Source organism: Ceratotherium simum, chromosome 6, assembly GCF_057802395.1.
Source record: "Ceratotherium simum simum isolate JZ-2026a chromosome 6, ASM5780239v1, whole genome shotgun sequence".
Lineage (NCBI taxonomy): Eukaryota > Metazoa > Chordata > Mammalia > Perissodactyla > Rhinocerotidae > Ceratotherium > Ceratotherium simum.
In genome coordinates, this window is record NC_141905.1 from 66,508,381 (window position 1) to 66,531,748 (window position 23,368).

General features: G+C 39.5%; 1 protein-coding gene across 5 annotated transcripts in view; it reads right to left on the reverse strand.

Annotated features, from left to right (window-relative positions):
* SORCS1 (sortilin related VPS10 domain containing receptor 1) overlaps positions 1–23,368 on the reverse strand; it is a 487,586-nt gene that overhangs the window by 143,078 nt on the left and 321,140 nt on the right. For all 5 annotated transcript variants that reach the window (XM_087432564.1, XM_004428057.3, XM_087432565.1 and 2 more), the window contains exon 5: positions 22,205–22,278. In XM_087432564.1, coding sequence (XP_087288690.1) covers positions 22,205–22,278 — 74 coding nt within the window. The remainder of the gene's footprint in view (positions 1–22,204; positions 22,279–23,368) is intronic.

Genomic DNA, 23,368 nt, shown 5'->3' on the forward strand with positions numbered 1-23,368 from the left:
AAGGTGCTATTTGAAGGAATGGAAGGAATGCCCTTTCACTTGCAGATAGAGACCTAGGGGAGCAGGAAGGTATAGGAAGCCTTTAGAGTAAATGGGTTGTGGGAGATCAAGATCTGGCCACCCTGAAAAGTATCTCTTTACCTTGATTGTTTTCTCTGACGGACATTTGACCTCTCTCACTAACTACCTAAAGAATTTGACATAGAAGATCTGTTCCAGGAAGGAGTTACTATCTGATGGCTGTAATATAATGTAAAATAGATGTTACAATAGGAAAGGCACCAACAAGCCCATCTTATCAAAAATTCTGTCTCTCTGGCCACATTCTCTATAGATGGCCCTGCAAGGAGTTGCCAGACAAACATTTACATTTATAAGGGAAATCTCCATTTGTAAACGTATCACCCTCTCTATATTGGGAAGAGGGGGGATGACCTCATTTCTAGAAACTTATCAATGTGGAAGGTGAGGCCTTAAATCTGCATAATAACCTTACTCTTGTTTACTGTGCTTTAGTGGTAATCTCCTGTAACTGACTCCCCCCACCCCCAACATCCTCCTTTGTCTTTAGCTGAAGATGGTATTTAAGACGAGAATCTCTGCTATTGTGTTGAGAAACACAGTGTCCCTGGTTTCTCCCATGTATACATGTTATTAAACTTGGTATTATTTTCTCCTGCTAACCTGTCCTGTTAATTATTTGGCCTGCCATAAGAACCTTAAGGGAAAGGGCAGAGGGGGATTCTCCCTCTTCCCTCACAGGGTTGAATCTTCAAAAATATGCAATATGATCAATGGATAGAGGGGTTGGAAGAGCATTCTATTTAGAGATAAATATCAGGTAAAAAGGCCCTAGATCAGGGAGAGGATGATCCATATAGGCTTCTACTAGCAAGTCAACAGGGTAGATCTAATGTTTCAGAGTAGAGCAGTTCAAGAAAAAGTGAAGAGTTAGGCAGGGATGCAACTGAAGCACCATGTGCATCATGCTAAATTTTTGTATTTGATTCTAAAAGCCCTGGGATGCCATTGAAGAAAGTTAAGTGTGTAAGTTTATAAATAGCTAAAAAGAAGAACTTCTGTCCTCATCTATCTATGTGTAGGCCTCCCTGTCCAAGGAAAGTCTAAGGTGAAGGCCCTCAGGCCACGCTAGATCCAGGTCTGCTGACGAAAACAAGATAAGCCAGCCTCAAGCATCTTTGCTTCCTTAGGTCGGTGTTCACACTTAGGAGCCATTTTGCAATACAATCTAAGGATTACCAAAGTCAAGAATGCAAATAAAACAATCACTCCCTGATATAGTTCACTGTGATGTTAGCAGGGCAATAGCAGCCTTCTGAAATACAATCAACGAAATGCAGCCTTTGTAGACATTTTCTACAGAGCAACTCAGAAATGTCACCAGTTCATCATTCTCCTGGCATTTTGTTTGAGTTCATACCAGTTTAATATAGTGCTCAATAAAGGCTGCAGAGCCACAGAATGTCCTGATGTAGATAACCGCAGAGTGAGTATTAAAAAATGAACACCGTGAAGGGATGGCACCTATTTATTCAGATTTAGATTTGCAGCTAATGGCACAGGGAGGAATGAGGAGGGATCTGCAGAGGAGCAGAGGCTGGGGAGTTGGAGATATCTGCTTTCCTCCTTTTTGTTTTAGATGGAGCATTCCCGTTCCCGCAGGCTCTCTCCATACTCAAAGCCCAGAGAAGCACGTGGGCCTGTCTGCTCCAGAGAGAAGAAACAAAATGCAGGCAGCTATCAGTGGCTCGATACTCTGATTTCCTCTTCTGGAGTCAAGAGTTTCCCAAGCACCTGTCACCACAGTCAGGCTCTCAAGACACACATCATCAGGAGAGTCCTGGCTAATGTCACAACTTTTATTCTTGAACAAAGCAGCTCAGCCTGATGTCTCATCTCCTGCCCATCTGGGGGAAATGAGCTAGAAAAAATAAAAAGCAGCCTGAAGGTGTCATTTTAACCTCTCCCTTAAGCCTAAGAAACATGCTTGCTTGCTTTCTTCTTGGCCCCATACTATTATGCTGGTTTCCCAGAACCAAAGGTAGCTACTACAAATAAATAAAAAGATAGACAGACAAATAAAAATAATGCTTACTTTCTTGAATGCACAATGGCTACCGAGAATCAGCGTGGCCAACATCCATGAGCCAGCATGGCCAAACTCATCAAATTCTGCATTTGGTCATCCTTACTCCCCAAGCCAGAAGCCTGACTGCTTAGTTATATGACATCTGCAACAAAGTGTATGAAAGAGAGAGAGAATGTGAGTGTGTGTGTGTGTGCGTGTGTGTGTAGGAGAGCAAGGGGAGGAATGCCGTGTCTGACTCAGAAAGAAGGAATTCAGAAGGCTCAGGAGGGTCCTGAGAGGTGAGGATGTTTGTTGCACAAAGTGTCTGGTGGAAATAAAGCGGCAAGTTTAACGAGCAATGCTTGGAAACAAGCTACACGTCTCTCTAGACATCAGAATGACCAGGTCTAAATTGGTCCAGACCAAAACCATACTGCCACAGCGCACACCTCCCCTTCTTCACTTTCTCCTTTTGTAATGTCATGATTTTGCTTCTTACACCATGGATGGCATTTGCTGTTTCCTGCTTATTTCCCTACTTTGTGGCCCCTCCCCATCTCTGTCCTTATTGTTTCTTGAGGGGATCCAGATGAGGGGATCCAGAGAGACACCAGGGAACATGATCAGATCCCTAAGCAGAAAACATAGTGCCAATGAGACACAGAGAAATATATTTAAAATGATCAAAGAGTTTAGGATTGAGGTAAAGAGGAACTCACAATATTTTTTTAATAAGGTTTCTTTTTATCTTTTCAAATTTTAGTGGTATCATACCCTATGTATTTTCAGCAACTTGTTAATTTTACTCAATAATATATCTTAGACACGTTCCATGCCAGAACATAAAATTAATGAGATAGAGCTCCAACTACTTTGTTGCAATCTATTAAATGAAAATACCCAATTTATCTAGCTATTGTCTATTGATAAGTCAAAGCAAAAAATGCATATAAATGGAAAAAATGCTACTGGAAATATACATTCAAAATTCATAATGGTAGCCACCTCTGGGAGGTTTTGGAATTGGGGGTCATAGTCAAAGGAATCATTCTCCTTATTAGTAATTTTAAAAATTTTTATAAGGAAGATGTCTTTATGCATTACTCAATATTAATAAATCTGTACTACTAATAAAAACAAGAAAATTTCTTCAATCTGGAAAACAAAGTCTAAGGGGTAATCAATCAATACACTGATGTAATCAATGTGTCCAAATCACAAAGGAATAGAGAGAAGGGATGAATGAAGTTTGTATGGGGAAGAGATCTGGAATTATCTCAAATCTCAGAATACTGGCAACTCTGACACCATCTTACTAAGAGTGCTTAGGAAGGCCACAGCGGTGAAAGAGTTGTGATGGGGAAAACAATGCTAGGACACCAGGAGGTATCTGTGTTGATCTTATATTCAGAATGAGAGGAGGAAGGTGTGGAGGTCTTGCTTGGGACTGGAGGGGCCCCATATTAACAGAAGATGAGGAGACGAGAAAACCTCTCGTTCCCGTTTCTTCCCATTTCTGTTAAGGACAAAGAACTTCAGACTAGAAGGTAAAGGAATTGAAACCTGAGCGTTTTGCTGCTGGAGACAATCAGACCCAGAGAAATTATATTCCATAAGAGAATTCCAAGGACAGCAATATCCATATTTTTTGTTTGAACACATCAAGCAAGGAAAAAAAATGAGCACACAGTACATGATGCTGTTAGTAATAAGCTGTGGCAATGCATGAGTATTTATATATTAACTTTAGAAAATATACACAAAATAGAAACTAAAATAGCAAGAAAACCTGAGAAATTCTCATATCTTCTCCCCACATCTCAATGAATCAGCTGTACATCCCTGGGGTGATGTTGGAGGTGACTCATCACGGAGCCTATTGCTCTGGACTGAGGACTCCGGGGGTATCCTTAACACTTAAAACCTAGTAGGGCAGACAGTGGATCCTCAATTAAAATTTTTTGATTAATGAATGAATTCAACAAATATTTACTGAATACTGACGAGTGCCAGTGGTAGCTCCAGGTGCTGAGGGTTTGGCAGTGGATAAAACAGAGGAAAATCCCTGCATCTCATGAAGCTTACATTCCAATAGAGAAGGCAAGGAGCGTATAAATATCAATGTATAATATATCAGGTGGTGATAACATTTCTTGAAAGTTGTGTAGGAAAAAAAATATATATATAAACTATAAGGGGCTTTAACTACATCAAAAAAACTGTTATATGGTATTGATCAATGGCTGGTGTCCATCTGTTAAGTGTGGGATTGATGTCATATAGGGCTTGTGACATCCTGCTCATCGATTGTCCTGCTCATCGATTGTCAACAACTTGGATAAGGATACATATTGTGTGCCTAGAAAATTCACACACGACACAAATTCAGGAAAAATAATGACGAGGTAAGAGAAAGGCAGTGTTAGCTCTGAAAGCAATTTACCTGCCTAAGGGCATACCACTAACAAATGACAGAATCAGATTGGAACCCAGGCTTTCTAATTTCTCTACAGCTCCATGTACCATCTGTAAAAACGTTGATAATAATAATACTTAATAACAAGACTGTGGTGAAGAGTTAAAGAAAGAGTGTGCACAGCTACCACCAGGGTCAAAAATATGAATTAAGAGACCCTTTAGAGATGGAAAGTCTGTTAGAGATTAATCAATCCAAACCCCTCATGTCACAATTAAGGAAACCAAGGCTTCAGGAGAGCAAATAGCTTGTCCAAGGTCACACCACTCAGACAGTGTCAAGGTTGCAACTACTAACCTGGGTTCTTCACTCACTCCAGTGATCCTTCTCAAGAAAAACACAAAACTCCTTTTCTTTTTACCCCTTTGTATCTCAGGAAAAACAGTGTTAACTCAGAAGGTAATGTGTGTGTCTTACACTGTGAGGATAAAGAGAAATAATGGGGATACTTCAGACATTTTGACTTCCTGCAAGGATTATATGTTGCTTTGGTCTGAAGGTTTTTGTCTCCCTAAAATTCATATGTTTAAACCTAACCTCCAAAGTGATGGTATTAAAAGGTGGGGCCTTTGGAAGGTAATTAGATCAGGAGGATGCAACTCTCATGAATGGGATTAGCGCCCTTATAAAATAGGCCAGAGAGAGCTCCCTTGCCCCTTCTGCCATGGGAGGACACAGTGAGAAGGTAGCTGTCTGCAACCCAGAAGAGGACCTTCATCAGAACCCTACTATGCTGCCACCCTGATCTTTGACTTTCAGCCTCCAGAATTGTAAGAGATAAATTTGTGTTGTTTATAAGCCATCCAGTCTGTGGTATTTTGTCACAGCAGTGTGAAGAGACTAAGACATGTGTATTGGGGATTAGGGTACCATAGGGCTAGGCATATTGGAGAGGGTTCCATGTCCTAGAGATTGGAAACAGACTAGATATTAAGTTTAATTTAGACCCTCACGTATCAGGGCTTCTAAGTTGGAAGGTGACTTCTCTGTAGTTACTTGCAAAATGACTAGCAAATTCTGACCCTTCTCAGAAACAATGTCAGTCTCTGCACTGAACTTCCAGGTCCCCGGCCCTCACATAAGGCTGGTTTAACCATCCTTGAATAGTTCCTCCATACTTTTTCAGCCTATTATGACACAAAAACATTCTCTTGCTTTATTGCTGGGTATTGGTACTTCTGAAAAAATACCCGAAGATGCTATTACCCACAAGCCCCTCAATAGAGAAGGGAAAGTGATCCAGTCAGTAAAGCGTGGAGGGGAGCAGGGATAGAACTGGGTTAGATATAGGAGGAAATTAGATTCATCTTCACAGCAGACACAAAAATTCCTGGGGTGTCAAATGGCAGCTATTCTCCTCAGGACTTGGCTTATTTACAAAGAATTTCCGGAGTTCTGAGTGTAACGTGTGAAGGGATTTGAAACTGGGCAAACGTAGAGATAATATCCTGTGAAAATACTTTGAAGGCTATGCCAATTTGTCTTTGAACTCATATTAACTGTCTGGCAAAGGAAACCAAGTGATGATGGAAAATGTAAAACACACCTTTTTATTTACCTTAAAAAATGGGCACTCTATTATGGATGCAAATTCCTAAAGTTAGAGTTGAAAAGATCTCAGTGTGATAGAAAGAGGAGAGAGGAGAAGAGAAGAGGGAGGGTGAGAAAGGGGAAATTAGGAAGGAGGGTAGGGACTGGAGAGGAGAGGAGAGGTGGATGAAGGAGCGAAAGAGGAGATGGGAAAGAGAAGATAGGGCGAAAAAGAGAAGTAGAAGAAAGGGCTGGAGACACGATGAGGATGACAAAAAGAGGGAGGAGGAGGAGGAGAGAAGAGAGTCCATTCTCTGTGACTATTCTGCAGTGGTCACAGTGCCTTCCTGTTGGTTGTCTCCCACCAACACCACCCCCCCCCATTGGGAAATATGCTTGACTGCTTTATTATTATTATAATTGGTATAATTTATTTAAATAACACAACATTTGTTTTAAAAAAATCTAATTGTAAAAGTAATATGTGTTCATTTAAAATATAATGGAAAGTGTACCAAAGTATAAAAAGGAAAATAAAACATTCACACAATCCTTCCGTCTAGAAATAACCACCTTTAACATTTTGTTGTTGGTCCTTCAGTACTTTTTCTGTTTGTGTAGGCACTCCTTTTTTTTTTAAACAACTTTTGCATCATTCCATTAACAGAACATAGCATAACATACTATAATGTTGGGATGCACTGTTTTGCCAGCTGTACAATATTCTGTAATTCACTTAACTAATATTCTGACCATGGAGTATTGGTAGTGTCTACATACATTACTGCACTTATTATCTTTGTAGGTAAATATTTCTACATCTCTCTGATCTCTTGGTTTTTCAACAGGGAGAATTATTAGAAGAATCATTAAAAGAATTTCACTGGCTCAAAGTGAATGGGCATTTGTTTAAGACCCTTGATATATTGTCCAACTGTGTTCCAGAAAGTTTATGCAAATTAGGCTCCTAGAAACAGCATATAAGAGTGTCTGTTTCCCAAGCCCTTACCAAGGCTAACTATAATCATCTCAAGAATTCTATCCATTTGATAGGATACTGAACTGCATATCTTTCCGTTTACATTATTATTTCCTATTTGTGAGATTAAACATTTTTACGTTAATTAACTTTTTTTTTAATAAATTGACTGTTCACATTTTTAGTCCTTATGTCTATAGAGACGTTTTCATTCAAGTTTTTCATTTATAAGAGTGCTTCAGTTGTTTAGGATATTTACCCATTTCCTGTACTCTATTTTTCATATATTTTTCAGCTGGTCAATTCAGAGCCTGCATTGTTTGTTTGGGGAATTAAAATCACTGTTAAACAACAGAGGTTAGCATCCTTTATAGAAGTTTGTTTAGTTTTTTGGGCAGCAGCAAGCCTTGTCTTTTTCCTTGGCTTGGACAGAGGAGGGGGGAAGACACGGGGAAAGGGAGACGTGTGTGTGTGTGTGTGTGTGTGTGTGTGTGTAATGGTGAGTACCCCCATGTTACCCTCCTTATGGTGAAGGTGTTGTGAGATGCCTGCCTGAACAAACAGGGGAGAGCCCAGAACCACTTCGGGGAATCCCCACCTCCGTGGTCAATCAAGTGAATGCGTCACTGGTAAAATGCATTTCCTGCTGAGTTCTTCATCCAGGTCAGACCCTAAAACGTTCCTTTAGAAAGAACTTTAATAGGCAGAGAGGTCTTGCTCTGAATTAGCAGGTGGCACCTTAATGACACGTTAATGCCTAATAGGGATTATTTGGCTACCAGCTCAAAGCCAGGGCACAGAGATACCTGAGGTGAAGAAGAAATAACAAAACATAATCCAGAATTGGGCTTATTCACCATCTTTTCTGGTCTCCTCTTTGTCTGAGCGACTAAACAAGGGTATTAATAAATAAATGGTCAAGAAAGGGCAATTTCTCCTTACAGAAGAATTCCAATTACTAAACATATAAGAAATGATCAAAATAGAAAATTTCCGTTAGAACACCATGGCAATAATCGCTGCAGGCAAGATCGACTGATGAATGCTAAAATTAGTGGGCGAAATGCATAGCCTCAAAGTATCTCTTCCAAATATTTATTAATCATTGTGGTAATTATAAGATATGTTCACAATTTTTGATACTCCTTCTTCCAGGAGTTGGAGCTTAATTCTTCTTCCCTTGAGTATGAACTGGACTTAGTTACTTGCTTCTAACAAATGGAGCATGGACTAGGAAAACAGTAAGTCTGCAACAGAGAAACCCGGCAGACACTATCTTAATCAAGTGATCAAGGTTAACATCATCAGTAATAAGACATACTGATATCTTGCACTCCTTGATATGATGTCATAAGAAGGGCACGTCATTTTTGTGATATTCTTCCCAACAGTCTATAACCCTGTAATCATGAGAAAATATCAGACCAACTCAATTTGAGGGATATTCTACAAAATACCTGACTAGTACTCTTCAGGTCATCACAGGCAAGGGAAGACTGAGGAACTGCCACAGACTTGAGGAGACTAAAAGATCTGACAAATAAATGCAATGTGGGATTCTAGATTGGATCCTGGATCAGAAAAAAGGATATAAGTAGAAAACCTGGTGAAATCCAAATAAAATCTCCAGTTTACTTCATAGTATTTTACCAATGTTAATTTCTTAGTTGTGAATATTGCACCATGGTTACATAAGATGTCAACATTTGGGGAAGCTGAGTAAAGAGTACAAGGGAACTCTCTGTCCTATCTTTGCAATTCTTCTGTAATTCTAAAATTATTCTAAAATAAAAAGTTAAGGGGAAACAAACCATACCCAAATCTCATAAGGACATACTCAATTATAGCAAAGCTATTATAAATAGGAAAGCAATCTATTTTCACTAAATCATCATCATGTAGAATGGATTGGTCATGTTGTCATTTCCTCAAGCAGAGAAGTAAACTACTGTAGCATTTCAGTTGTCATAAGTTTATGATTCATAGATTCAACAATCACAAAAAATAAAGTTTTATTATTTTTCAAAAAATAATAAGATTAGAAAAGTGGCTCTTATTACTGGATGTTCTTACTCTCCAATTGTTCAGAAGTAGAAAACAATGTGGACAGTCAGAGTTTTTATTTATTCTAAGGCTGCCCTGGTTACTATGGAAGGAGCCTGATTTCAGCTGACAATATAAAGATGTTGGGCCCAGGAGCTGTTAAAATGTGACGTCAAATGTGAGGCTTGTGCCCAATGTGGCTGTATGCTGTCTGTTTTGGATTCCTCTCTCTTAGGCATCTTGTTTTCCTTGGCTACTGAATTACTCAGGAAAGCTAACTGCCCATAGGAGACAAATAGAAGAGCTAGCTTGTTCTCTGGGTTGGTGATGCAGACACTATCCCAGGCACATAAATATTCTAACAAGTTTCATCTCGTCACTATAGAGTCATAAAGTTGCTCTGTTCAGCACATGATAATGGCTTTGTAATTCATTTATTGGTAGTATTTGTCTTCTGGGATTTATCTGCCTTAAACTTCGGCATTCATGTAAAACTCTTTACCATAAATCTCTCAAATGCCGCGGCAGGTTCTGTCCCCCACCCTAGGGCACACCTTGCCATTTCTGTGAAAACCTTGACAGGCTTCTCTAAATTATGGGATAGCTCTGTTTAGCGATGTTGATGTTTTAAGTGCCAGAGCCAACAATAAAAAACGGTGGGACAGGTCCGTTTCCTCTAGTTATTCTCTTTAGATCCTGACAGACAAAGTTCCATTCTCAATGCAAAAGGCTGTTTTCAGCCATTTATCTAGAATTTTGTAGAAAGGATTCCTGCAAGTCATAAGAGGTCAGATACAATAGCTTCTTCTCTAAGAATCCTGAGATTCTGAGGTATAAACCCACCAGAGTTAGTCATCTACATGGATTCACTAGTCTTACAGTTGGTTTTAGGATCTTCCTCTGCTTGCTCTGTCTTTCATTCCTACCTAGTCAAATGAGCCAGTTTCTGGGTCTTCTCTACCCTCTTGTCTAGAATTTACCATCCCAAGCCTAATTAGTTATCCACTAAGACAACCCTATCTAACATTTGATTTGAAAATTAAATATCTGTGGTTGCCTCATCTCCAATATTCCCACCTCATTTTTCACTCATTCAAAAATATTTATTTAGAACCCATTTTATCAATTCCAAAATGCTCATTTTTTTTTCACTTTAACATTTCTTAAATCAACAGGTGTCTTACAGCCATTAAAATGTTAAAGTTTAATTGGCAGAATTTTTTTTGACAGATATATAAAATAAGGATGTGCCTTCACTTGACAAATTTTAGATCTGATGGTATATGGTATGTGCCAGACACTGTTCTAGGCACTTCTTTATCCTAGCTCTTTGGCCAGTTTCTTCTCATTTTTGACCTATCAATGAACAAATCCCTCTCTGTAGACACCATTCCTCAGAAACCACCCCCCCATCATAATTTAATATGAACATATATTTGTGTGTATGTGTAAATCTTTTCCTTTCTTGTTCCTCTCTCCCAGTCCTCTATGCTTCAACATAAGATTTGAAGCGGTATTTTGGTTACAGAATATAGAAAGGGGAAGTAGGACTCAGTTAGAAGAGGAATATCACCCAAAGATAGATAATGTGACATACGCAAATTTTTCATCTTTTGGGGGAGATATCATGTTTTAGGTTGTATGGGGAGAAAAGCTCATGATGCTAAGTAGAAGCTTAGTTGTGTTTTTGTTTTTATTTGGAAGTTATATGTAGTTTCAAAAGATGTGCACGGGTGCCACGTGTTCAAGGGGTAGACTATGGTGATTTTGTTCTGGGTCAACTTGGACAAGCCACAACTATATTTCCAGAGTCTCCATATGGTTCCAAGTTAGAATTGACCAAAAAGAAATATGTACGATTTGGAAGGAAAGAGAGAAACAGAAGCCACTTCATTCTGAAGGTCCTTTTGTTTATAGGTGATGAGAGGCAATGCAGAAGTGCTGGTAGGTTCTAGTTTGTCCTCGCCCTTCCCCTCCTAATTCCATCTCCAGCTTTTCCTCCAGACTGCCAGCCTTATGACCTCAGGCCCCAACCCAGATTCTTAGCTGCAAACTCAGAGGGGCAGCTATGCAGGGGCAGTATCCTTCCACATACTTCTGAAGGGGCTCCCTCTGCAGGCCCACCTCAGCAGCTGCAAGTCCCTTGAGGGGAGGGACTATGTGTCCTCTATCTTCGTGGCCAGGAGGCAGCTCTGAAAATTACTCAACTGATGTAAATTAAATAAATTGGGCAACATAAGAGTTTTCAAATAATTGAGAAGGTATAAAACAAAACAGCTGATTTTCTATCCATTGTTTCTAATTCTGGGGCAACACAGAAGTAAAATACATGTACACATTAAAAATTCCCATTGAAAATATAAATTATTAAACTGAATATCAAAATGAGATTGCCACATTTCAGAAACTCACTAATATCCAACTCCTCCCTATTCCTCTTTTTTTTATAATAGTTATATTTATTCATCATATGTTATATGTGTTTAGAGGTTAACCTGAATTCTTAGTTTTATCCTGACAAGTATATGAGGAAGACACTATTATGATGACCATTATACAGATGAAGACTGTAAGGTTTAAAAAATCTAATTAAATAGCTCATCATCACACCCCCTGAAAACAGGATTCTAACAAATTTAGTATTCTGAGTCCAGAGCTCTCACTCTTTTTTTGTGTGTGTGTGAGGAAGATCACCCCTGAGCTAACATCCATGCCAATCCTCCTCTTTTTGCCGAGGAAGACTGGCCCTCAGCTAACATCCGTGTGCATCTTCCTCCACTTTATATGGGAGGCCGCCACAGCATGGCCTGACAAGCAGTGCATCGGTGTGCGCCCGGTATCCGAACCCGGGCCGCCAGCAGTGGAGCGCACGCACTTAACCGCTATGCCACGGGGCCGGCCCCAGAGCTCTCACTCTTAAACACTAGACACCATCTCTTACCCACTTAGGGAAACATACAAAGGTGGTCAATGACTGAATGAGCAAGAGAAACCACACATATAGACACTGTACAAACCCAAAGGCTCTTGAACTTGAAAGCTAAGTGAGATCTGATCACTAGGGCATAAGTCAATTTATTTTAATATTATCCTAAATTAGGAAACCATAATTATGAGGATTTTTCCTCTCCCTTTCTCTCTCATTCACTGCCATCTCTGGCACTCTGCCATCATAAGAGTTCTTAGTGGAAATCTAGAGAAGTGATAGAATCTCAGTGCTCAGAGATAGAGGAGCCGCAGTCCATGGAGACAGAAAATCGTCAGGATAAGGAGGACAAGAATCAGCAATGACCATTAGTGAAAGAAGGTCACAAGAAGAGTGATGGGCTCACACTCTAGCAGGAGAAATTTGATTTAATTTGTAGAGAAAACTTGCTAATCATATGAAGAGATGAAGAAGTGGAGGAAGGCACAAGAGGGTTGGAAAATAGTACTCATGTGAAGAAATTAACAGAAAAACAAAACAAAATACCAGGTCTCTCAAGATAACGAAAATCCTCTTATCTAGCACCCCTAGCACAGGTACCAGAGATGCCCCAGTGCAACTCTTGGGATGTGATCTCAGGAACGGTTTGCTGCCACTTCTCCCTGCTCTTTACCCAAGCCACACACATGGTTCAGCTCAGAGGGTAGGGGACTCAGAATCAGAAGAGACTGTCAGAGAGGATGAGGGACAGTATAAGAGAAGAGAGAATAAAGCCCATAGTCCACATAAAGTGGGGTTCAGAGTTCTTCTGAATCCCATATTCTGAAGTGTGTAAAGGATTTGTCAGTATCGGCAATCCAGGGCAGTACTCCCTGTGAGAGAGGTCTAGGGTGCACCCACTCTGTCTTTGCTTAAATTTCTCTGCTTACATGGATCTCATTACTCCTTAGGACAGCCTGTTGAGTTAATAAATAGACTACTGCATAGAAAAGTGTTCATTTTACTGATCTAGAATTTTCCTCCCTTCAATATATACTTTGATGGCTTAGAAGTGTAACCTTTTCATGCTAGAGGAAAGAGGTCATTTATTAATGGTCCCTAATTTAACAAGTGAAGTCCACTCAAGATGTGTTTCAATCTAGATGTTTGTGGGTTTATGTATGTGCATACACATGCATGTGTGCATTCAATGAATTTCAGTATCTTATATGTGTGTGTGCATTTGTACACACAAGTTTCTGCTTCTCCATTTACTATCATAAGCAAGATAGAAACATTTTAAAGACAGAGTCTTGGTCCTTAAGGAACTTACTTTCTAGCAGGAGAAGAAAATGAAGAAATAAAAAGATAGATATGGAGAATATACTAAGTGCTAAGTTACTTAACAATAATTATGATAAGTCATTTTTATTTTCAAAATAAGCCTTGGAAGAAGGAAATTGAAACTTGGGCACGTGAAGCAGTTTCTCCGAATCACTCAGTTAGTAAATAATGACGCTGGGATTTGAACCTGGATACGCTGACTCTAATCCCATGCTCCTTCTATCAGTCACATATACAGACCTGCAATACAATGGTGTTATGACGCATCACATTTTATTTGTGAAGTAATCACATTTAAATTCAGAAAAGAAAGATATTCTTCCTGCCTGGAAAAACAAGAAGCAAGAACCAAAGAAGGCTCCATGGTAGAGGCAGACTTCAGAATAAGGTCATAAAGGTCCAATATTGTGATCCCAATAATGACAAAGATCCTCACACATTATCTTTGTAGTCAAAGACCAAAACTATCCTGACACATAGTATGTGCTAAAATTTAATCACTGCTAAAACAAATAAGGACAGTCTGTCCCCAGTTAGGAGCATGTATAAAACCACAAGGGATAAGAGGTATAGACTGGTCCACAGACTAATCAGTGCCTAGAATTATTTACCTGGCCTTTTGGAATTTAGCAAACAGAATTGGGAGGGTGGTGGTTGGGTCAGAAAATGTACATTGGAGCCCAGGTTGGCAAGAACCTAGTTATGTTCTTACTCTTTTCAATTTTATGTTGTAAGCAATGAGGAGCAAGGCAAACACTTGAACAGGAAATGCTTACATGATTCCTTAGGCAGGAGTGTGATATGGCAAGACCAGGGGAGGGGCTTTCTCACTATTCCTAGTGAGAGAGAAGGGGACTGAACCCATGTAATGTGAGAGAGAATGGAAGAGAAAATTGGCAGGCATAACTTCACAGGGTAGAATTGATGGAAACCCAAAGATATAAGAGGAGGTAAGAGAACCAAGTAGAGTATGACTCTGAATGCTAATGCTAGGATAAGGGGAATGTAAACATATGGAAGCTTATAAGAAAAGCTGATTCTGAATGGACAGATGTTCCACTCCCAGGTCAACATAAAATTGAAAGCAAGTGATGGTCTTCATTTAAAAGTTCTCTGCCGACAATGACCTGCTTCATAGCTTTGAGTGAAAGATGAGGCAGAGTATCTTGAAAAAAATAGCCATAACCCCTTACAAATATAGTATCAAATTATCTTGTTATTTTGATAGAATAGCGTTTACATTTTTTTTTTTTTTTTTGGTAATATCATTAGACTCCAACCAATTTCTAGTCTGCAGAACCTGGGATAGGAAAAGTGCAGAGGATTCTCTGGTTATTGAATCCATTAAACCCATCTGGGGAAAGAGAAAAGAGTTACAACCATCTCATGCCACATCCTCCAAGTCCCTTTGGTGTGAGTAGCTTAGAAGTCTTGGAGATGCTATGTTGCATAACCAGCATATCTGAAAGAGGAAGATGAAGGGTCATGGTGATCTGCTGTATATAAAACAAACAAACAGTCAAACAACAAGAACAAGGGGGAAAAAAATCCTTGAAATTGGCTCAGCAGCAATATTCAACAAGAAATGGAGGTTGAGTGGTAGTAGTATGAGTCAGAATCAGAGAGAGAAAACTACTTTAACTCCTGGAGTGTTTTCTGACCACAGCCAGATGGGTTGGTAAAAGTTTATGGATCTCCCTCTTATGCCTGAGGTTAGAGGAGAGAACCATAGGCCAGGTATACAGATAAATGTGACTTTAATGACTGGGTGTAGGGCCCGATGGATATGAGGCCAATAGGAAATATCTGCCAACAAAGCAGTTCTGAATAAGAAGAGAGCTCTGCGGAGCAGAGCAGAGAAGCTTCAAGGAGAGCTGGAGCTCAAGCCAGTATTTATTGGTCCCTAGCATAACGGGAGTGGTGAACGTATGCTGGAGAGAGCATAGCATGGTGCTTAAATAAAATAGCACAGGCTCTTTAGCCAGACTTATCTGGATTTAAATTCCATCACCATAACTTACTAATGTGTGACATTAGGCAAAATTATTTAACCTCTCAGGGATTTTGTTTTCTTATATCTTCTTATTACTCATCTATAAACGGGAATTAACACACCTCCGAGTAATGGGCACCTCTTCTTGATGCCTTCCCATTAACCTTCCCTATTTCCTTGGTAAAAGTACTCCAGTCCTTCCTGGGGCATCACCATTCCTTACTTTCTGTCCATGTGGTTTATTGGAATTGATTCAACACCCAGGTCTAGATGTGAACATGTTACCTAATCAGGGCCCATAAGATTTAATCCCAGTTTTGCTGGAGCAACAAGCAAGAAGGTGTTTTCTTTTCCATTGGAGTGAATCTGGGAAGACGTAACCTGCCGGAGACCACCAGGAGGAGAGAGTCTGCCTGAGAGCGAAGCTAAAACAGAGGAGAGCAGAGCTGAGTGATGGGGCGAGATCAAGATCTGATGACTTTAATGAGTCTGTGGATCTAGTGGAGTATAGGTCAAATGAGACCTGACTTTCCAGACTCTTGAGCCAATATCTCTTTAAAATTTTTTTTCTTAAAACAGGTCGCATTTTTCTTGTCTTGAAAACAAGTTTTGATCAATAAATTATTTCACCTCATTGATTTGAGGATTGCTTGAAACAATGTATGCAAAGTACTTAGCACAGAGCTTGGAACACAGGAAGTGCTCAATAAATGGGACTTTTTGCCAAAGATGTGGAATGAGAAGTCATTCGTGTTGACTGGCATTGGACCATGGGAATGAATGAGAATGTGTATACATGCTCAAACACACTGAGTATGGAGTTTTAAGTATTCTTGTATCTGTCTGCTATACAATATAGCTGTCATATGCCCCGAGGGACATTACTGACACAAGGCTGGCATATCAGAACAACAAAGGTTCATTGTTGAGCCAACTCCTAATCTTCTATGTGCAAATTAGTCACATGAAATATGTAATCAACATTCAGTTGTCCCTGTTTCCAGCCAGCCCCCTATGTGTGAGAATAATATAATCAATAAGGTAAGCCTGCACCTATTTTTAATTAAGTGGAACAGCTCTAAGATTGTATTGCTCTTGTCTTTTGTATAGATAATAGATTGCTGAATGGTTTATAATGAAAACTGCCCTCCATTGCTTTGTCCTAAACTTGAATCACATTCCAACAAACCACATTCATGAACCTCTAATAGAAGATTTGGCTTCACTTATTCAAGGCATTTGGGTACCACTGATCCTTCAATTCCACATTCCTCTTCAATGTCAAATGCAACACCTTGGGTCTTACCTATTGAACTGTTAAACTCTAAACTTAGTTATTACTGGGGGATACAGGCAGGAAATAAGTCTTGAATTTGGGGTTAATCTTTACTACTGCAAGCAAGGGCCATGGACACAGACAGACCAAGTTTCAAAACCTGGCTGTATGACATATTATGTGTGTTACGTTGGATAAACTACCTCACTTTTATACGTCATCAAAAGAGGATAAGAATCCCAACCTCACAATCTTGTTATGAGGATCAAATGGCATGATTTATCATGTGCCCAGATTACTGTAGTTACATAACAAATACAAATCCCTATTATGGAACTTTATCTTGTTGACACTCAGTTCTCCCATCTGTATTTTTTTCCTAGTGAAAATCTATTCTCCCTTTTTACAATAACAGAATCCATTTTTTTCCTGTTTTTAGGAATCATCTCTCTCCCAATCTTGAACCATGCAGTTTGACTGGAACTCAACCCCATCTTCTATTTCAGTTCCCAGGGTAGATATGTGTCTGACCTGTATGAGTAATGTACCACAGTTTACAGCCTTGATCCAAGCCAGACCACTCAGATTCAATCCCTGTAAATACAAGGAAAGAGGCAGACTGGTTTGATGGGGCTTCTAAACTGTTAGAATATAAGACTAAAGCTAATGATGTTCATCATTGCTACAAGTGGGGAAAGCCAATCTGAGAATGAAGCCAACACAGAGGAACACAAAACTAATAGCTGCAGAAAGTCAGCCACTATTCATAATATTATTACTACTAGTCAGTGGGCACTTAATACCATTCTTAGGTGCCAGGCATGTAATCAATTCACAAGAAACATCTCAGTTAATGCGGTAGGTATTAATTATCTCTACTTTACAGAGGAAAAAACTGAGGCACGGAAAAGTTAAGTAACTTCCCCATGATTCCTTACTTAGCAAATGGCAAAGCTAGAACTCACGCCTCAGTATCTCTGAGCCCCTTAATCTCCAGACTGCACTGCCTCCCAATATAATTGATATGCGACATAGTAAAGACCAAGACTGCTATCACAGTTTGTTAAATAAAAAGGACATCTATTCTATTAAGGGCAATATTGTGCTAAGATGTGATTTATAAGATGCCTTATACATGTAAATTGTTTTTAGAAGCAATGTGAACTCCTTGGAGGAAAGTTCATATTTATGTTAGCTATGGTAGTACTAAGAGCAACCACTGTGATAACATAAAAATAGGCCCTTACAGTCCATAACTATTTTACAATTGCCATAGATTACTTCCAGGGGTGGCATTACTATTGCCACTCAATGTAAAGATATTTCCCGAGTGTATCAGGTGATGAGGAAAAGACAGAAATTCATCTTCATTTTTCTCTATGGGAAATGCTATGTTATTACCCAGGGTCACTTAATTTGATGTTGCTCCACACCCCCATAGCCAGGCTCCAAGAAGAAATGATTAAAGGCAGCTTCTTTTAATTAAGCTTACTGAATAATCCTAGATAGCCCCGTAGTTCCCATGTAATTTGAAGCAACTGGTTTCCAGGAACGAGTCTAAAAAACATTGCTTTGGTTGACATCTTTTCTGCCAGCCTCGGGAAGTTTCTCAGAGTCAGAAAATACAGACCATGTGGCCAGAGACCAAGAGATTTTCATCAACAGTCATGTGCGCTCTGCAATTTACAAGGTCTCATGCCTTCTCTGGAAAAACCAACCAAGCTTAAAGAACCCATGGGGGCCATTTGATAAGCCCAGTTGGAGAGCTACACATGCAGGCACAGTGGCCAAAAGAGCTTTGGGTTTTCTCCACTCACATGCCTGAATGGGCTGGATTTCCAGGGCTCACAGCCCCAGCCCAGAAAAAAGGCCATGAGGTAGAGGCAACCGAGTCCACTGATTCAGTTGAGCATGGATATTGGAGCCAGACTGCTTGCGTTTGAATACTGGCTCGGCCAATTTCCAGGTGTGTGATCTTGGCTAAATTACTCAACCTCTCCATGCCGTGGGTTCCCCATCTGTTAATGATGATAATGTAAGGCTTACATCATAAAATTGTTATGAGGATTAAACAGCTTAAGTTTGAATAATGCTTATTACAATGTTAGGGCTTGAATAGAGAAGATGTGTTTCTCTGTTCCCAAAGGTGGAAGGAGAGGTATTATTTATTTTACTTAACAGACAGATTAATTAGAATTCATACACAATCATGTGTAAGGTTTTTATAAAGATAATATTATCACATTTGGTTACAAGGGCTTTGCTAATCAGGCTTTCACAGAGAAGACCTCCATTCAAAGAATAGATAAGAACGGATTGCAATTAGCACCAGCCAAAGCAATGATGTAAATATGACTCCCAGTGAGCTAGAAAACACTGTGTACCATGTATCACTTACAAGGGAAGTATTCTCATCTCAATTCTTTTTCTTTGTCCATCGTTTGTCCATCCTAGTCAAGGCTTTTCTTTGTTTCTGTTGGTAGGAACAAACTTCCATCTAGTTCTCTGTGAATTGCAACTTTCCACCTTCTATTGCTGGGTCCATCTGCAGATATTTTCAGTCACTCAGAAGCAGGACTTGAGGAAAGATTTGTCCCTCACACTTTTTCATCAACTCCATTTCCAGGTTAACTTAGGAGGACCACATAAATTTATCTTAGTCTTTCATTTATTTATTTTCTGAGGCATTTCTATGCACATATAACACCAAGTAAAAGAGAGAATGGAAAAAAAAAAAAAAGACATGGACTCTCCTTCCAAAAAGTGACTTTATAAATTACAGGCAAAACATATAGAGGTGCAAGGTTTCTCATGAATAAGGGACACGTTGAGTAAAAGAGGAAGAGAAGTGCTGATCAGAGAAGGGAGACTCAGAGAAGGGAGACTCAGTGGTAGCTAGAGTTGAATTCCCAGGGAAGGGAAGAAGCTAATTTGGACACCAAAAGCAAGGCTCAAGCCACTCCTGAGCGGGAGCAGAAGTGGGAAAGAGTTGAATAGCTTCTGTGCAACAAAAACCTTCTGTAGTTATATAACAAGTGGGACTTGATCAGACTAAAGAGCTGCAAGGCAAACGAAACTAGGATAAAAATGAAAAGACAACACACCAACTGGGAGAAAATAGTTGCAAACCATATATCTGACAAGGGGTTAATCTCCATAATATAAAAGGAACTCACACCTCTGAACAACAACAACAAAATAACCCAATCAAAAAATGGGCAGAGGATATGAACAGACATTTTTCCAAGGAAGATATACAGATGACCAATAGGCATATGAAAAGATGTTCAACATCACTAATCATCAGGGAAATGCAAATCAAAACTACACTAAGATATCACCTTACACCTGTGAGAATGGCTATAATCACCAAGACAAAAAATAACAAATATTGGAGAGGATGTGGAGAAAAGGGAACCCTCATTCACTGCTCGTGGGAATGCAAACTGGTGCAGCCTCTATGGAAAACGGTATGGAGACTCCTGAAAAAATTAAAAATAGAAATACCTTATGATCCAGCTATCCCACTTCTGGGTATTTATCCAAAGAACTTGAAATCAACAATCCAAAGAGGCTTATGCACCCCTATGTTCATTGCAGCATTATTCACTATAGCCAAGAAGTGGAAGCAACCCAAGTGTCCATCAACAGACAATTGGATAAAGAAGCTGTGGTATATATATACAATGGAATACCACTCAGCCATAAAAAAAGACAAAATCGTCCCATTTGCAACAACATGGATGGATCTGGAGGGTATTATGTTAAGTGAAATAAGCCAGACAGAGAAAGACAAACACTGTATGACTTCACTCATATGTGGAATATAAACTAACACACGAACAGAGAGAACAGTTTGGTGGTTACCAGGGGGAAGGGAGTTGGGGGGTGGGCACAAGGGGTGAAGGGGCATATTTATATGGTGACTGACAAATAATAATGTACAACTGGAATCTCGCAATGTTATAAACTATTATGACATCAATAAAAAATTTTAAAAAAATCAAACCTTCTGTAGTTATAAATGTCTCCTTATGATGGGGGAAAAGGTACCACTCCACACAGAAGTCTCTATGTGTTATCTTTGAACCAGTTTATTTGCAAATGACTTCTCTTTCACTTTCTCAGGCAGTTTCACCAGCATTTTAAGAGATTTCTCTAATGCAGTTCTCTGGCTTTCAACTCCCACAGGGGTTTTAGGGCAGTGTTTGAAAATGAGAAAGATAAAAATGCATTCCTCTTCAAAGTGAGAGAATTGGGGTGGGGGCGGGGGGCAACTGGGAGCATGTAAGTCCAAAGGCTGATGAGAGGCAGTGTGATTTTAGGAGGAATGTAGGGGAGACGTCTTTTATTGTCATAGTTGCAGGGAGCTCATTGGCTTCTAAAAGGTCACTGCCCCAATGATTCTGAATGATGTGAACGAGGGATATTTAAACTCTACCTGAGCTAGTTCTTTATAGCACTTTTTATACTAGGAAAAGTCTGGAAACAACCTAAATGTCTTTTCCACAGGCAGATTACATAAATTAGGGTAAGGTAGAGTCATATCTTTTGGCAGGGGTTAGGTTGTAAATTCAAAAGTGATTGATAACGAATGTCAAAATTACACTAGAGTGCTTCGTATTTCTTCTTAGTTTACCAGGATCTAGGCCCTTGGAAACTCAAAAGCCAAAAGGAATTGTGTTATTCCCCTTCTTTTCAATTGTAGCCACCCACACCCATGGAGGGTGGCCACCTCTAGTTTAATCAGGGGGATGGGCTCAGTTGGTAAAAAAAAAACACACACACACAAAAGAATATTACTTTCTTTGTCTCCTTTCTTTTGCTGCTCCTCTCCCTCCACCCCCACCCTGCCCCCCCCATGTGAGGACACCGCAAGAAGGCAGCCCTCTGAAATATCCTGGTCTTCACCAGGAGCTGAATCTGCCAGCACCTTGAGCTTGGGTTTCCTTGCCTCTGGAACTGTGAGAAATAAATGTGTTGTTTAAGCCACCCAGTCTATGGTATTTTTTTATAGTAGCTCAAGTTGACTAAGCATATATATATATATATGTTTTGTAATTCATAGAACATATATGGCAGGATAAGTAAGGAACTAAGAACATTGGTTGTGTCCCATATGAAGAGGAGAAGGTCTAGAAGCCTCGAAATCAGGAACGGGAGGAAGATCCACTTTTAGACTAAAGAATATCTACTTATTTACACTGAAAACCTTTATTTGAACATGTAATATATGTGTGTATAATGCTGTTAGTAATAAAAATCACTATTAAAATGTTTTTTAAGTGTCTGTCTCACAAGTCTCATCAAAATATAACAAAACATCAGTTACAAAGCCCTTGCTGTTCACTAATCTCAAGTATCTATTTTGGGTTCATTAAATAATTTGTGACACTGCTTTAACATTCCCTTAAAATGTTTACTACTCTAATGTTACATCCTGCCCTGGAGGACGTGGGCATATCCCAATAAGAACAGACCTCATGTGAGAGCTCTGGGTGAGAAAAAGAATCCCATGCTCATTTACTAGGTGATATCTTAATATGCTACAAAATAAAGTGAAACTTACCAGTAGAACCTGTTTGGTACGACTCCTTCCTGGATAAGCTGCCACCTTCTTCCAAATTCAGCAGAGCTGTATAACTGTAGAGAAGAGAAATTATTCAGCACTGTGATCCTATAATACATCGAATGCACAAACATCAGTTCACTGGGTCAGTAATAATAATAATATTACCTACTATTTATTGAGCACCCATCACATGCCAAGTGAGTGTTCTATATATCATCTCTCCTCCTCACATACATTCTGCAAGGCAGATATTAATATCCCCATTTTACAGTTGAGGAAATTAAGGTTGAGGAAGATTAAGTGATTTGTTGGAAACCACATGCCCACTAAATATTAGAACAAACAGGGATTCACACCCTGCCCTGCCTGGTGACAAAGTCAGCTGTACCACTTGACCTAGCATATGCAGATCATTGTGTGGGATACAAAGAAATGCAAAATCTAGACTTGGCTCTTGAAAAGCAGATAGTATAACCTGAATCTGACTAAAATAACAAGAAATGCTTGAGGCCACCAGTGATAAATGAATGCAAAGAAGGAGACTCAGAAGTCAATCAGGGATGCTTCACAGATGTATGGGGATTCAGCTGGGATCCAAATGAATGACAGTATTCAAACTGACAAAAATGGGGCAGTCATTACTCACAAAGGGAACAACATAGGTCAAAGTGGTAAGATACATAAGGACAGGAATGTGTATCTGTCCATATTCATATAGGATATGAATAAGCCTGGCTTATCCAAATAGATTTAGATGAAAATGTTGAGGGCAATTGGAAAAAGTTGAGACAACCAGAATTAGTGCTGCAGGCAAGAGGAGCCAGTGTTGGTCTTTTTAATAGTTACCAGAGAGGAATTTCAGGCTATAACAACAGCCCACAAGGACTAAGCTCTTACTATGATACAAATGTTTCTCATACGTTATTTCATTTAATCCACACACTATTCCTGCAATATATGAAGTTACCATGGCCATTTTACAGATGGTTATACAGCTGGTAAGATTTCAAGTTCATTTGCTACACTGCTTCAGTATTCTCCAAAGGCAACTGCAAAGACATACTGCTCATGACACAGGGTCTAACCCTCTACATACTCCATCCTCTGCAAATGTCTTTCTTTTCTTAGGGCTTGTTCTTCATCTTGGTTTGCCCCACACTT